Below are 13,439 nucleotides of genomic sequence, written 5' to 3' on the forward strand. Positions count from 1 at the left end.
CGCTATTGGTCACCGCTCCCGGTAGCGGTTACCGCAGCCTGCGGCCGCCGCCTCTCATTGGCCAGAACGCCACCGCGCCGCGCGCGGGGAGGGGGGTGATTTGCATTTTTAAAGCAGCCGCCGCCCCTCAAACCGGGAGGGGATGCGGAGGGCGGTGCGGGACGGGCACAGAGAATCCCGCACCAGCACCACGGCCGCGGGGCTCCCACCATCCCCGGGGCTGCCACCCTCCCGGGCTCCCGGTCCCCCGGCGCTCCCGGTGCAGCTGTGCCCGGTGCTAAAGGTGCTACCGCACCCCCCCGCACCCGACGGCTGCAACCGCACCCCCGGGCCAGCCCCCGGTGCAGCCGCCCCCGCCGGTGCCAGCCGGTGCCTCGCACCCGCTGAGCTCATGCCCCGGCTCCAGCTGACACCGGGGCGGCCGCAGCACAGCTGCGGGGCGGGGAGCGGGAGCGGCCGGGGGAAGCGGGGGCTGCCCGGGGAGGGGGAGACCGGGGGCGTCTTTCCAACCACAAACACCCTCCCCACCCGAGCTGGGAGCCGGCCCCGTGCCAGCCCGTGTGCCACAGCCAACGGTGGCAGAGCTGGGGGCTCAGAGGGGCCCCGTGGGACAGTGACAGCCCCGCCCTCCCCCGCCCCAACACTGGGGGTCACCACCGAGTGACCCCCACCCCCCGCCGCAGGACGCCCGAGGAGCCCCCCACACCCTGAGACGCTGCCACGGCCCCACTGCCAGAGCAAAGGGCCTGGGGACAGGGAGGTTCTGGAGACAGAGATTTTGGGGACAGGGAGGTTTTGGGGGTGGCTGGGATGGGGGAAATTGGGGGGGTGGCGGAGGGTGGGTGGAGGGTTTGGGTTCCCTGGTCCTGCCAGGCTCAGGCTGACCCCACAAGCTGGGGGCTCAGCTGGAGCACGGGGACATAGAACCCCCCCCAGCACCAGGGAGCCTCCAACCCCCCCCAAACCGCCCACCCCCCCCCTCCCCGTGCCGAATGTGCGGGGGCAGAGCGCGGGGGCTGCAGCCCCCCCTGCGGGCCGGGGGTGGCGGGGATGGGGATGCGGTTGTCATGGCAACCCTGCATCCATCCTCAGCAGCGCTGCTGCACCAGCCCCGCAGCACAGCCGCCCCCCCAACCCCTCTCCAACCCCCCCCCGGATGATGCTCTGCACCCCCCAGCCCCTCTCCTGCCACCCCCCGACCAGGGTGAGCCCAACCCAGCCTGCACCCCCAAATTCCCCCCCAGCACCCCAGGGGCCCCAAGTGGCACCCAGCCCGCCCCCTCCCCACCACAAAGACCAAGGGACCCCCCCAAACAGAGGCAGAGCGCAGCCGGGAGTTATCTTCTCTTTAATGCTCGTTTTCAACACATTTGCCGAACGGGAACGTGGCGTGCAAGACAGGGAGCGCTGCGGCGTCCACGGGTGGGGGGGGACAGTCCCCCCCCCCCGCCAACCTCCAAACCAGCCTCCAGCTAAGAAAATAATATATAAAGCACTAAAGGTGAAACATTCAGTCCCCCCCTCCCCGAACACGTAGGACGATACAATCCAAGGTAAAAGCCCCCACAGCCACCAGCCGGTACCCGGGGCTGGGGGGTCGGGGGGGGGGGCACAGATAAATAACCTCCCGCCAGAACACGTTTGGTTTGTTCAGTTTTCACTTTTTTTTTTTTTGTTTTGTTTCTTTTTAAGAAAAAAGGAAAAAAACTCATTACAAAAAGAGCCAGTAAGGAGCCTCCTACAAAACAGGTTAGTGTTTGCCACAGCTGGGATGGGGGGGGACACACAGGTCCTGTCCCCCCCACCCCAGGCCGGCTTTCCCCCCCAAAATCTCTGCTCACAAATCCCCTTACAAATTGCACGTGACATTTGTTTCTTTAACAGCCTCCCAGCAACTTGAAGGGTGGTGGGTGGGGGCCATGGGTGCAGCGAGCTGTCAGGTCTCAGCAGAGAGGACGGCGCCCCCCCGCAGCTGCTGCACGTGAGGGGGGGTCCGGCCGTGCTGGGGGTGGGGGACAGTGCTGGGGACAAAGCCCCGGGGCCGTAGTGCTGGAGGAGCAGCCGCTGCAGCCCCGTGAACCAGGGGGTCTGTCCCAGCCTGGTGACCCCACCCAGAAAGGGGAACAGGCCCCCCCAGGGCCGGGGTTGTGGGTACGGGGGGGTGGCAGTAGTGGCTTGTCCATGGAGGGGGTAGGGGCAGCAAATGACAAAATTTACCCTGTTAAATCGAGTGGGGCTGGGAAACGGCTCAGAACCGCGGGGCGGGGGGGTGGATCCTGTCCCCCCCCCAAAAGGCAGTGTCGCCCCAGCCCCGGCTGGTCCCTCACCCACACCCCACGACGGCGGTGGGTGCAGAGCGAGGGGTGGGCATGCGGGAGCCACGCGGCGTGTGGGTGCTGTGGGGAGCCCCCCGCCAGTCCTGGGGGTGCTGGGGGGGCCACGAGCCCATTTCCCCCCACCAGCAGACCCCCCTCTCCCTCCCCGCTGAGCCACAGCGGCTGGTGCAGCCCTGGAGGGACGGAGAGGGGGGGTTCACAGAGGAGGAGGGTGGGGATGAAGCCCACGCCGCAGCCCCCCCATCCTCAGAACTCCACCTTGCAGGCGGGGAAGGTCTCATCCTGCATGGCCACGGTGCTGTTGCTGCCCAGCACCGTGATGCCCAACTCCTGCTGCCGGTCGTGGGTCTCCTGGTACCACTCGTGCATCACCAGCGAGTCGAAGGTGGGGATCAGGGTCACCTGGAGGAGTCACCATGTCACCAACCCACAGAACCGGAGGATCATTGTGGTTGGAAAAGATCTTTAAGATCGAGTCCAACCATAACCCACCCCTGTCCCTGCCCCATGTCCTGAGAACCTCCTGTCCGTCTGTCCAGCCCTCCAGGGATGGTGACTCCAGCACTGCCCTGGGCAGCCTGTTCAATGCCCCACAGCCCTTTGGGGAAGAAATTGTTCCCAGATCCAACCTCAACCTCCCCTGGCGCAACTTGAGGCCGTTTCCTCACTAAACCCCCCAGGTCCCTCAGCCACTCCCATCACCCTTGTGCTCCAGCCCCTTCCCCAGCTCCGTTCCCTCTCTCCATTCGCTCCAGCACCCCAAGGGCGTGAGGGGCCCAAAACTGCCCCCAGGATTTGAGGTTTGGGCTCCCCAGGTCCCAGCACAGGGACGGTCACTGTCCTGGGCCCGCTGGCCACACCAGTGCTGGTACCAGCCAGGATGCTGGTGGCCCCTGGGCACACACTGGCTCATGTTCAGCTCGGGGGGGGGTCTCACCTGGGTGTCGGTGCCCCACTGGTGCTTGCCGGCCAGGAGGGCGTCGAGGAGGGGGCGCAGCACCCCTTCCTTCAGGTGGTCGTCCCCGCTCACCACGTAGCACAGGGACCGCACGCGCCGGAAAAACTCCTCATCCACCGTCCGGGCGCTCCAGGAGCCGGGCAGGTACGCCAGGTCCACGTAGACGGGGGGGCCCGGGGCGGCGGTGGTTCGTGTGCCTGCCGGGATGGGGGGACGGGAGGTGTGAGTAACACCCCCAAACCCCTCACCCCACTGCGGTGCCTCCCAGCTGCCCCAGCATGGGGACACCAGGACCCCCGTGTCCCCTCGGCAGCCCCATACCCACCAGGACCCCCGTGTCCCCCCCCGTGTACCTGCTGGTGATGCTCTGCCAGCTCCCGCTGCCGTCCGGGCTCCAGCGCTGCGCATTGTCCCCGAGGTGCGGGTGTCCCCACCGGCAAGACCCTTCTTGTCCCCAAGGGGCGGCTTGGCCTTGTCCCCAGTGTCACGGGCCGAGCTGGTGGCACCCCTGGCCTTGGGGGGCAGCGTGGGGTGGTGGGGGGGCTTGGCTTTGGGGGTGGCGGGTGCCGAGCCCACGCGGGACGGGGTCCTCTTCACCTTGCCGGGGGGGGGCTCCTTCTTCCCGGCTGGCAGCGCCTCGGGGTCCACCATGCAGATGCCCGGCTGGGCGGGGAGGGGACACGGGTCCCTCATGGGGGCTGGGAGGGGGTCCCGGACCCTGGCCGTGCCGCGGGGGGGCTGCTCCGAGTCCTCGTCCGACTCCAGCCCGTCAGCCAGGAGGGAGGGACAGTCCTCGGTGGCCGGAGGGACGTCGGAGTCGGAGAGGGTGGGCAGAGACTCGCTGACGGAGGTGGGGGGCGTCTCGCCCGCCGGCTGGGGGGGGCGGCCCCGCGGTGGCACCAGCTCCTGCGACGGGTCACTGTCCGACAGCTCCCGGGGGCTGGCGGCGGCCGAGGGCGACCGCTCCGATTTGGGATGCTCGAACTCGCAGGGGGACACCAAGCACAGGTCCACGTCGTGGGGCGAGTCGGAGCGGCGGCCCGGCTGCACCACCGCGTCCCCGTCAGCCCGCGGCGGGTGGTGGCACGGCCGCAGCGGCAGTGACAACCCGCCCTTGGCGGCCTCCGGCTCCGGCGTCCCCCCGGTGCCCCGGGACCGCCTGCCGTCCTCCGGCGGGGACTCGCTGACGGGCGGCAGCACCTGCTCGAAGGACACGGAGAGCGACTCGTCCACCTCGGTGGAGTGCGGGGACCCCACCTCGGCCGGCAGCGAGGGGGTGGTGATGGTTGGGGACACGTCGGGGACGTCGTCCTTGAAGGGGCTGAGGGACAAGCAGCCCGCCTGCTTCTCCTGCGCGGTGCCGTCCTGCGTGGCTTTGTCCCCGGCCGCGGCCCAAGGGTTCGGCTGCCGGTTGCCGCCCGGTTCCTCGGCGCCGTTGTCCACCGGTGATTGGTGGAAGGGCGTGTGGCCAGCGCTGGCCGGCCCCGAGCTGGCCGGGGACATCATCTCCAGCGTCTTCTCCTCGGAGCTGCCGCAGGCGTCCTCGCCGCCCTCGGGGCCGTGGTTGAGCACCCCGGTGGGCGTCAGGTCGAAGTTGACGCTGCGGTCGCTCTTGGGGGTCCTGGCCAGGGGCGAGGGGGGGCACACGGCTCGCAGGGGGCTGTTCTCCAGGTGGCGGAACCGCTGGGGGCTGTCGGGGTCCTCCAGGCCGTTCTCCAGGCAGGATGAGTCCCCTTGGCCCCCGGCCCCCCCGTTCTCCATCGGCGAGGGCTCCAGCTCACTCTCGGCCGTGGTGATGCCTTCATCCGTGGATTCCTCCTTCCTCCTCCTCCCGGCGGCCCCCGGCGAGGCGGCCCCGCAGCCCCGCTCGGCCTCCAGCAGCATCTCCTCGGGGGACGAGGACTTGGAGCCATCCGACACCCCCGGCTCCTTCCTGGCACCTCCCTCCCGGGGGGTTTTGCCCTTGGGTTTCTCCGGCTCCTTTTTCGGGGGCGGTTTCTTGATGCTGCCGGCCTTGGCCAGGGGCTTGCGGGGCTCCGGCACCGGCGTTTTCCGCACCGGCGTCTTGGCGGGAGCCTTGGCCTCTGCTTTGCTCTCCTTGCGCGGCGGCTCGGCCTTCGCCTCCTTCTTCGGCACCTTCGCCTCCTTCTTGTCCTCGGCCCCCTCCTCCTTCTTCGGTGGCTTCTTCTCCTCTTTGCGGGGCACGGGCTCCTTCTTGGGTGCCACCTTCTCCTTGCTCAGCTTTGGCTTCACATCCACCTTCAGCTTCTCCAGGGAAGAGTCCAGCTTGGCCCGAGCATCCTTGGCTTTCTCCTCCTCCGACCCCGCTCTGGCCGTCTCCCCCAGGGGTTTGGGCTTCTCCTTGGTCCCAACCTTCACCTCCTTCCTCTCCGCTTTTGGTTGAGCCTTCTCCTTCGGCGCCGGTGTCCCGGTGTCCACCAAGCTGAGCTTGGAAGCCGATTTCAGGCTCTCCTTGCTCTCCGCCCTCTTCTGTTTGAGCAACTTCTCCGGTTGGGACCCCAGCATCCCCTTCAAGTCATTCTTGGTGACCACGGGATGCTTGAGGAACTCCAGGTGCTTCACCTTCTCCAGCCCCTCCAGGATGCGGCCCTGGGGGGTGCAGCCGGGGAAGAGGACGCGGATGATCTTCTCGCTGGGGCTGACGGGGTGCCAGACCAGCAGGGCGCACACGGACGTCAGGCACTGCAGCGGCAGGTCCTGCTCCCTGGGGCAGCCGCTGTCACCCGCCCACTGCTGCAGCAGGAACTCCAGCTCCTTGGTGCCCTTCACGGGGTTGAGGACGTACATGTCCAGCCGGCCCACTCCCATCTTCTGGAAGAGGACGGTGGGCTCGGCGCGGGGCCCGTTGTCCCGGGCCAGCGGGTTGGGACGGATCCCCAACCTCTCCAGGTAGTGCAGGGTCAGGGCGGCCTCGTCGCAGCTCTTCAGCACCCGCGAGTTGCCCTCGATGGCCTTCAGCTTCTCGGAAGCGTTGAGGAAGACGACGCCCAGCTCGGGGGAGATGAGGTTCTTGGCCCAGTCCCCCCCGGTGCCCTGCGAGCCCTGGGACGGGTCCTCCTCCAGCTCCGCCAGTTTCCTCTGCAAGAAGCTGTTGACGCCGGGCAGGCTGTCGGTCCCCGCGTGCGTCACCAGGATGGAGTCGACGCGGTCCAGGTGCCGGACCAGCTTCCAGAAGGACGATTTGGGGTTGGAACCGCCGTTAACCAGAACGTTGAAGCCGTTGACGGCAAAAAAAGCCGAGTCCCCTCTCCCGCCCGGGAAGATATAGCAGCAGGGCTTGGAGAGCTTGAGGAAGCCGACCATGGTGGGGGGCTCGAGGAGGTCGAAGGGGGACTGGGGCTCCAGGGACTCCGAGAGATACTCCATGAACTCCTCCAGCCCCTCCATGGCGGGCAGGACGCAGCCCGGGTTGTAGCGCAGCTCGATGAAGTCCTGCAGGTTGTGATGGTCCAGCCCCGCGTCCCTCCACTCCCCGAAATCGGGGCAGCTGATGGTCAGCGTGGCCTTGGCCGAGGGGGCTGCGGAGCTCAGGATGTCCCCTACCTGCCAGGGGACGGGGACAGAGCTTCAGGCGGAGTGCGGCGCCCAGGGGGTGCCCGGCCCCAGCGCCCCCTCCTCGGCAAGCACAGTGCACCCCTCCCCGGGGGTCCCCCATTCGCACCCAGCCCCGGCTGCTGCTCAGGACCAGGACATGGCCGGTGTCCCCCCGCAAGCCCCGCGGGGGAGGACGTGCCGGCGCGGCTGCTGCGGCGCAGACGGCTGGACCAGCCTCCCCCTCCGTGCCGAGACGCCGGAGAACGTGAGCAGACGCTCGCTCCGGTAACACCAGCCCGCGGCCCCCCCGTGCACCAGCAGGAGCCGGGGGGGCAGGCGGGTCCCCCCCGGGCGTCCCCAGCTCCGCACCTCCTTGTCGGTGAAGATCTGGATGAAATCCCGCAGGGAGAAGGAGCCCGTCTGCAGCATCAGCTCCCCCGTCTCCTCCACGCAGGGGCCGGCGAACACCAGCAGCTTGTGCTGCGACACGTCCGTGATGAGGTTCCGCAGCTGAGGGGACACGGGGGACGTGAGGATGTCACCGCGCTCCACCCCACGGCCCCCTCGCCCCCCCGGGGCTCACCTCGTCACACAGGGACTTGTCGGAGGGGTTGAGCAGCACCAGGGTCTCCAGCACGTCCCCGCGGTGGTGGAGGGTCCGCTGACCTGCAGGGACCCAGCGCTGTCACCCCCGCCTCCCCAAAACCGCGGGGCTGCACCCCGCGTTGGCCTCATCCCATGGAGGTGGGACGGGGGGGGACACAGGACACTCCCCCCGCAAAGAGGGACAGTCACCGTCCCACTGCCGGACACCGCGGGGCCAGCGGATCCGCTGAGCCCAGGGACACGTTTCCCGTGTCCTTCCTGCCGTAGGGAGGGAGGGAAAATGGGGCGACAGGCTGGGGGAGCCCCTCTTGTCCCCCCCGAGCAGCGCAGCAAGCCCTGAGCGCTCCCAGGAGGGGCTGGGGGCCGCACCCCCCTCCCTAAACAGGCGGGAACCCACTGGAGACCTTTTTTCCATGGGAAATCGCCCCGGGATGGGTGGAGGAAGTGGCTTCTCACGTGGGGGGATCATGGGGCTTGGCTGGGGGGGGCACAAAGCAAAGCCTGTTCCCGTCATGGCCAGAGGGTTCCCCACACCCCACCAATTAAAAAGTGCTGCGGGGAGGGGCGCTTTGTTACCTTTCACGATGCTGGAAAAAGTGGCCGAGTGGCGGGACACAAAGAGCTTCAGCTGCTCGTCCAGGTTGCAGGAGGTGAGGTCGATGTCCCAGGAGCGGATCCCTTTGGGGGGGACACACCGAGGAAAAAAAGGCGGGGGGACACACCAAAAAAAGGCTCAGCCCTGTCAGCACCCACCGCAGCACCCATGTGGTTTATACAAGCAGCAGCAGCGTGGGGATTGTGTCCCCCATGTCCACCTTGGTCCCCCCTCCGATGTCACCCTAAGGTGCTTTGGGGACACCGCGGCGAGTCCCCAGGCCCAGGCTGATGTACCGACCGGCAGGCGAGCACCGTGCGCGGTGACTCACGGCAGCGCCGGCTCTGCCAAAACCCAAAACCCCGGCCCCCGGGCACAGCTCGTCAGAGCCGCCAATTAAAGGAATTAACGGTGCCGGAGGATTTGAGGATTTGGCACCAGTGCGGGTGTCCCAGAGCAGGGTCAGATGCAGCCCCAAAACCACACAGGACCCCTTCGGGGGGGGGAATTGAGGGGCTACCAGCCCCCCCACTGCAGGGGCCACCCAGTATGGCCACAACCGGTCCCACCAACGGCCGGCGAAGCGGCGGCGATGGCGTAACCGGCCGGCTGGCTGCGGGGGGGTTGCACAAATTTTGCACAAGGCGCCAGGCGAGGAGTTGGGGCCCTTTTAGGGCAGTTTTTGCAGTTCGGGGCCGTTTTTTGGGGTGGTTTTGCTGCTCGGGGCTGGCGAGGTTCGGTCCTGCCCTCGCAGGGTGCTGGGGGGGCCCAGGGCTGTCCTGGTGATATGTGTGTCCCCCCCATGGTTTTGGGGACCTGCTCCAGCACAGGCTGCTCTGCGGTCACAGCCTGAGACAGATCCTGGGGGTTTAGGGGGGGCAGATCCAGGGGGCTTAGTGGGGCAGATCCCCGAGGTCTGGAGAGGCAGATCCAGGGGGTCTGGGGCAGCAAAAGGGGCAGATCCCGAGGGTCTTGGGGGGGCAGATCCCGGGGGTCTGAGGGGCCAGATCCTGGGGATTTAGGGGGGACAGATCCTGGGGATTTAGGGGGGACAGATCCTGGGGATTTGGGGGGGACAGATCCTGGGGGATTAGGGGGGACAGATCCTGGGGGATTAGGGGGGGACAGCTCCTGGGGATTTGGGGGTACAGATCCCGGGGTCTGGCCCTGGGGTGGGAGCAGAACTTGGGGTTCCCGATCCTGGAGACCCGGGACGGGAGGGGGCGAACTGGGAGGGCCCGGGGCGGGGTGGGAGGGGCCGGGTCAGATCCCGGGAGATCCCGGGACAAGGAGGGGGCCCCCCCGGGCCGGCGGATCCCGCAGCATCCCGTTCGGGGGAGGCCCCGTCCCGCGGGCCCGCAGCGGGGGCAGCCCGGGCTCACCTCGCTCCAGCTGCTGCAGCGCGGCGGCCAGCAGGCCGGGCCGGTGGCAGCCGCCGCCCACGATGGCCAGCAGCGAGTAGCGGCGCGGCCCCGCGGCGGGGCCGGGAGGCGCCACCGGAGCCGGGGCCGCCGCCGCCCGGCCCGCGCCCCCCGCAGCCCCCGCGGCCCGAACCGCCGCCGCCGCCGCCATCTTCGGCGCCCCCGCCCGCCGCGCCGGGCCACGCCCCCGCTGCGCCGCCAAACCCCGCCCACTGATGTCACCGCCGGCCAATGGGACGTCGCGGCGGGGAAAAAGCCGGGGAGGGATAGGGGAGGACGGGGAGGCCTTAAAGGGGCAATGGCGGGGTGGGGCCGCTGTGGTGGGGTCCGCTGCCCGCGCAGTGCAGTGCAGCGCAGCGCAGCGCAGCGCCGTGCAATGCAATTAAGTTGCAGTGTAGCGTAGTGCAGTTGCATTGTAGTGCAATGCAAGAGGCACGCAGGCCAGTGTGGAGCTGGGGGTGAACGTTGCAGTGCAGTGCAGCGTAGAGCAGTGAAGTCGCAGTGTAGCATAGTGCAGTTGCAGTGCAGTGCAATGCAAGGGGCGCGCAGGCCAGTGTGGAGCTGGGATGGGGCTGCGCGGCACAGCGCAGTGCGAGGGACATGCCGTGCGGTGCAGGGGCCGCGCAGCAGCTGGGGGCTGTGCAGTGAGCGCAGTGCAGCGTGTGACCCGGCAGCCGTGGGCCGGCCTGGGCTGTGCAGTGCAGGATGGAGCAGGATGGGGCTGGGCTGTGCAGCCCCCTCACCCTCAGCCCCCGTTCCCAAACTGCTTCTCCAGTGGATCAGGAATAAACAGTGCTGGACCCACCAGACCCCACCCTGCTCCAGGACCAGCCCTCAGCCCCCCACAGTGTCCCCCCTCCCGCTCCCCACCACACACCCCACCTCAGTGCCCCCCATAGGATGGGACCCCCCCCCCAGCACCTCAGCACCCCCAAAGACCAGGCAGCAGTGAGAATCCAAGTCATTTAATGAAGCCCCAGAGCAGGAGACCCACACCCCCCAGCCCAGGGCCCCCAGGGGTGCTGGGGGCCACGATTCCCCTTGTCCTGCGCAGGGCACAGGCTGGGCCAGCAGCATCGTGGTGGGTGGCGACGCTGTCCCTGGTGACGCTGCCCCTGGTGTCCCTGGTCCCTCAGGAGCACTTGAGGATGAAGAGGTTGCAGGCGGAGCCGCGGGGGCAGCTGCAGAGCTTCCCGAAGCGAGCGCCCCTGCGCACAGCACACGGCTCCCCGGCCCCGCACTGCGGGACGGCGCCGTCAGCCTGGCCCCCCGGCGCTGGACCCCACACCCGCTGGGTCCAGTTGCAGCGGGGGGGTCTGACCCACCCTGAGCACCCCCCCAGCCCAGCTGTACCAAGGGCACCCAGCTCAGCCTCTTCTCCACCGTCGGCAGCTCCCGGCTCCCCAGCTTCTCCAGCACCTCCTGCAGCGTCTCCACCTGCAGCGATGGAAACCAAAGCCCAGGGCTCAGCCACCCCCTTCCCAACACCGCAGGGTTGCCCTGGCACAGCCACAACCAGCCCCCAAACTGGAGCAGCGGGAGCACCCCGAGGTGCCCCAGAGCTGAGCGGGGGCTGCTGGCGGCCCCGTCCCCCGCAGACATCGGTCCCATGGTCCCTTACCAGCTCCAGCTCGTCCCGGCTCTGCCCGGGCGGGCTCTGTGCCGGCGGGAGCTCCGGTGCCGGCTCCGCGGTGCCCAGCAGGACGAGGCCGAGGGCGGGCAGGCAGAGCAGGCAGAGCCACGCGCTCCCCATGCTGGACGCGTCCCTGGATGCTCAGGGACGTGCCCGGCTCAGCCGGATTTATACCCCCCTGCCACCGACGTGGGCAAACACCCGCTGACGCAGATGGGGCGCAGGTGTGCGCGTGTCCCCCCCAAATGCTGCTGCTGACATCAAGCCGGACAGGGGGACACGTCCCCGGGAGATGCGTCCCCTGGGACACACGTGTCCCCGAGCCGGCGGGACACACGTCAGCGCCACGTCCTGCCGGAGCAGCCCGAGAGCCAGCGGGCGCAGAGGCCCCCCCAGGGCTGCCCCCCCAGCCCCGCAGCGGCGCGCAGGCCACGCTGCCAATTCCCTGAGCAAACACGGCTGCGATGTGGCTCATCCCGGCGCGTCCCGGCCGCCGGCGCGGCGCTGGCACAGCCGAGGGTCCCCGTGGGGACAGCACAGACAGGCTGACACGCGGGTCTCACAAACAGCTTCATTCCAAAAGAGGGGACAGTGCTGGGGACAGACGGGGGGACGGAGGGGCTGCAGCTCTGCTGCAGAGCTGCTTGTGGCAGCGGGAGCCAGGACCAGGACCCCCGGGGGAGCAGGAGCGCGGTGCTGCCCCACGGCTGCCCCACTGGTGGGGGGCAGATCCAGTTGGGGGGGATCGGACACGGGTGAGTAGCAAGGAGGGGGCAATGGGGTATTCCAGCCCCCTTGTCCCCGTTTCCCCCCAGGCAGGGTAGCAATTTGAGAGCCCTGGGGAACCAGGCGGGTCCCCAAACCCACCTCCCTTCCTTACTGTGCGGGGGCTTCTTCCCCCTGCGCCGTGGCCTCGGGGGGGGCTCGGCAGCCTCAGCCCGGCCTTCATGGAGACCCTGCGGCACAGAGGAGTGGGGGGTCGCCAGGGGGTCCCTCTCCTTCCCCCCACCCGTCCCGTTCACCCCTTGCTCCCCGCCGTACCGGTAGGAGCCAGTGTGGTATCCGCTCATGTACCAGGACATCAGCATCGCGGTCAGGGCCGCCTCCTCCTCTTCCTCACACAGCGGGACCGGTGGCCATGGCGGGGGCATCGCCTGCGGGCAGCGTCCCCAGCCCCTTAGGGAGAGACGGCGGAGGGCATGGGGTCCCCCAAAGCTGGGGGGTGGCAGGTGCTCACCTCGGGGCGGCGGGGAGTGCGGTGTTCGCTCGCTCTTCCTCCTCCTCGCGCCCAGCGGGGTCTCCTGTGACAAAGTGGCGCTGGGTCGGCGGGGACCCCCACCCTGCGGGGTGTCACTGTCCCCCCAGGCCCCGGGGCAGGGGGGCAGCAGATGGGCCAGTGCCCGCCCCTCGGTGTTGCCGTAGACGTCGAGCTCCAGGCAGGTGCCGGAGACGGGGTCGAGCGCCCGCAGGTGCGCGGGTACAGCAGCCTGTCCCCCTCCCAGACCACGCTGCAGGCGTCACCCACGCGCCACCGCGGGGACACAGGCGGGGACAGCGGGTGGGGTCACGGGGGGGCAGCGTGGGCCCCAAATCCCACCGGGGTTGGGGACTTTGCAGCCTCACCTGGTGGCCTTCGTCCTCCTCCTCCTCCTCCTGGCCGGGGGTCACACCCGACCTGGGGGTCTCGGAGTCACCGTGCGACCCCTCGCCCGGTGTGTCCCGGCGGAGGGAGGCGCGGGGGGAGCGCAGCCCCATGTCGGAGCCGGCGCGGTCGGGACCCTGCGGGCGGCAAAGGCGGCGACACGGAGCGTCCCGCTACCGGCCCCGGTCCGCTCGCCCCGAGCCCGCTCCGGCCCCAGTTTCGTGGCCCGCAGCCCCGGCCCGGTCGCCCCCGGCCCGCTCGGGGTCGCCCCCGGTCCCGTCCCGGTGCGCACCCGGTGCCCCAGGGAGCGCTCGGCCTTGGCCCCGCCCCCTCACGGGGCCCCGCGCCCCGCCCACACCCCCACGACCCCGCCCCACCCGCGCAGCGCCCTCTGGGTAATGTAGTTCCCGCCCCCCAGCGGCGCGGAAGGGGCGGGGCACGCCGCAACTACACTTCCCAGAGGGCAGTGCGAAAGGGCGAGCGAGAGGGCGGGCAGAGCGCCCCCCCCGCTGCCTCTCCCGCCGCCTGCTGGAGGGGCGGTGTGCGGGACGGGAGCGCGGCCGCCGGTGCGGTACGGGGGGGACACGGAGGTCGGGGGACAGTGGGGACACGCACACGGTGTCAGCACGGCCCCCGCGGGCAGATGGCGGCGTGGGGACTCCGGACACGCGGGCACGGGCAAGCGGCGCGCCC

The 13,439-nt window shown here is 69.5% G+C and overlaps 2 protein-coding genes across 3 annotated transcripts; both read right to left on the reverse strand.

Moving 5' to 3' along the window:
• Nucleotides 1–1,329: 1,329 nt before the first annotated feature.
• Nucleotides 1,330–9,622, reverse strand: MAP1S (microtubule associated protein 1S; the record flags this gene model as incomplete). Its single annotated transcript, XM_082071885.1, has 7 exons — nt 1,330–2,738; nt 3,274–3,491; nt 3,648–6,858; nt 7,219–7,359; nt 7,433–7,515; nt 8,032–8,133; nt 9,433–9,622. The coding sequence occupies 7 exons, from the start codon at nt 9,620–9,622 to the stop codon at nt 2,583–2,585; spliced, it is 4,101 nt and encodes a 1,366-aa protein (XP_081928011.1). The 3' UTR covers nt 1,330–2,582.
• A 798-nt stretch (nt 9,623–10,420) lies between these two features.
• On the reverse strand, nt 10,421–13,061 carry LOC309449641 (uncharacterized protein). Of its 2 annotated transcripts, XM_082071901.1 has the most exons (5): nt 12,728–13,061; nt 12,146–12,405; nt 11,985–12,060; nt 10,825–10,908; nt 10,421–10,711 (listed from the first exon to the last, which is right to left on the reverse strand). In XM_082071901.1, exons 1-5 carry the CDS (start codon nt 12,857–12,859, stop codon nt 10,604–10,606), a joined length of 660 nt encoding a protein of 219 aa, XP_081928027.1. In that variant the 5' UTR covers nt 12,860–13,061; the 3' UTR covers nt 10,421–10,603. The 2 variants fall into 2 exon arrangements, with proteins under 2 accessions (XP_081928027.1, XP_081928026.1); XM_082071900.1 differs by having other exon boundaries at nt 10,421–10,908; nt 11,972–12,060.
• Nucleotides 13,062–13,439: the final 378 nt, after the last annotated feature.

This window comes from Streptopelia decaocto, assembly GCF_964273445.1.
Source record: "Streptopelia decaocto genome assembly, chromosome: 24".
In the NCBI taxonomy this organism is placed as follows: Eukaryota; Metazoa; Chordata; class Aves; order Columbiformes; family Columbidae; genus Streptopelia; species Streptopelia decaocto.

Coding starts and splice junctions, on each gene's coding strand:
- LOC309449641 (XM_082071900.1), bottom strand. CDS start 12,859: ATGGGGCTGCGCTCCCCCCGCGCCTCCCTCCGCCGGGACACACCGGGC. Junction 12,406..12,727: donor AGGAGGACGAAGGCCACCAG/GTGAGGCTGCAA, acceptor ACTTTGTCACAG/GAGACCCCGCTGGGCGCGAG. Junction 12,061..12,145: donor TACCACACTGGCTCCTACCG/GTACGGCGGGGA, acceptor TCTGTGCCGCAG/GGTCTCCATGAAGGCCGGGC.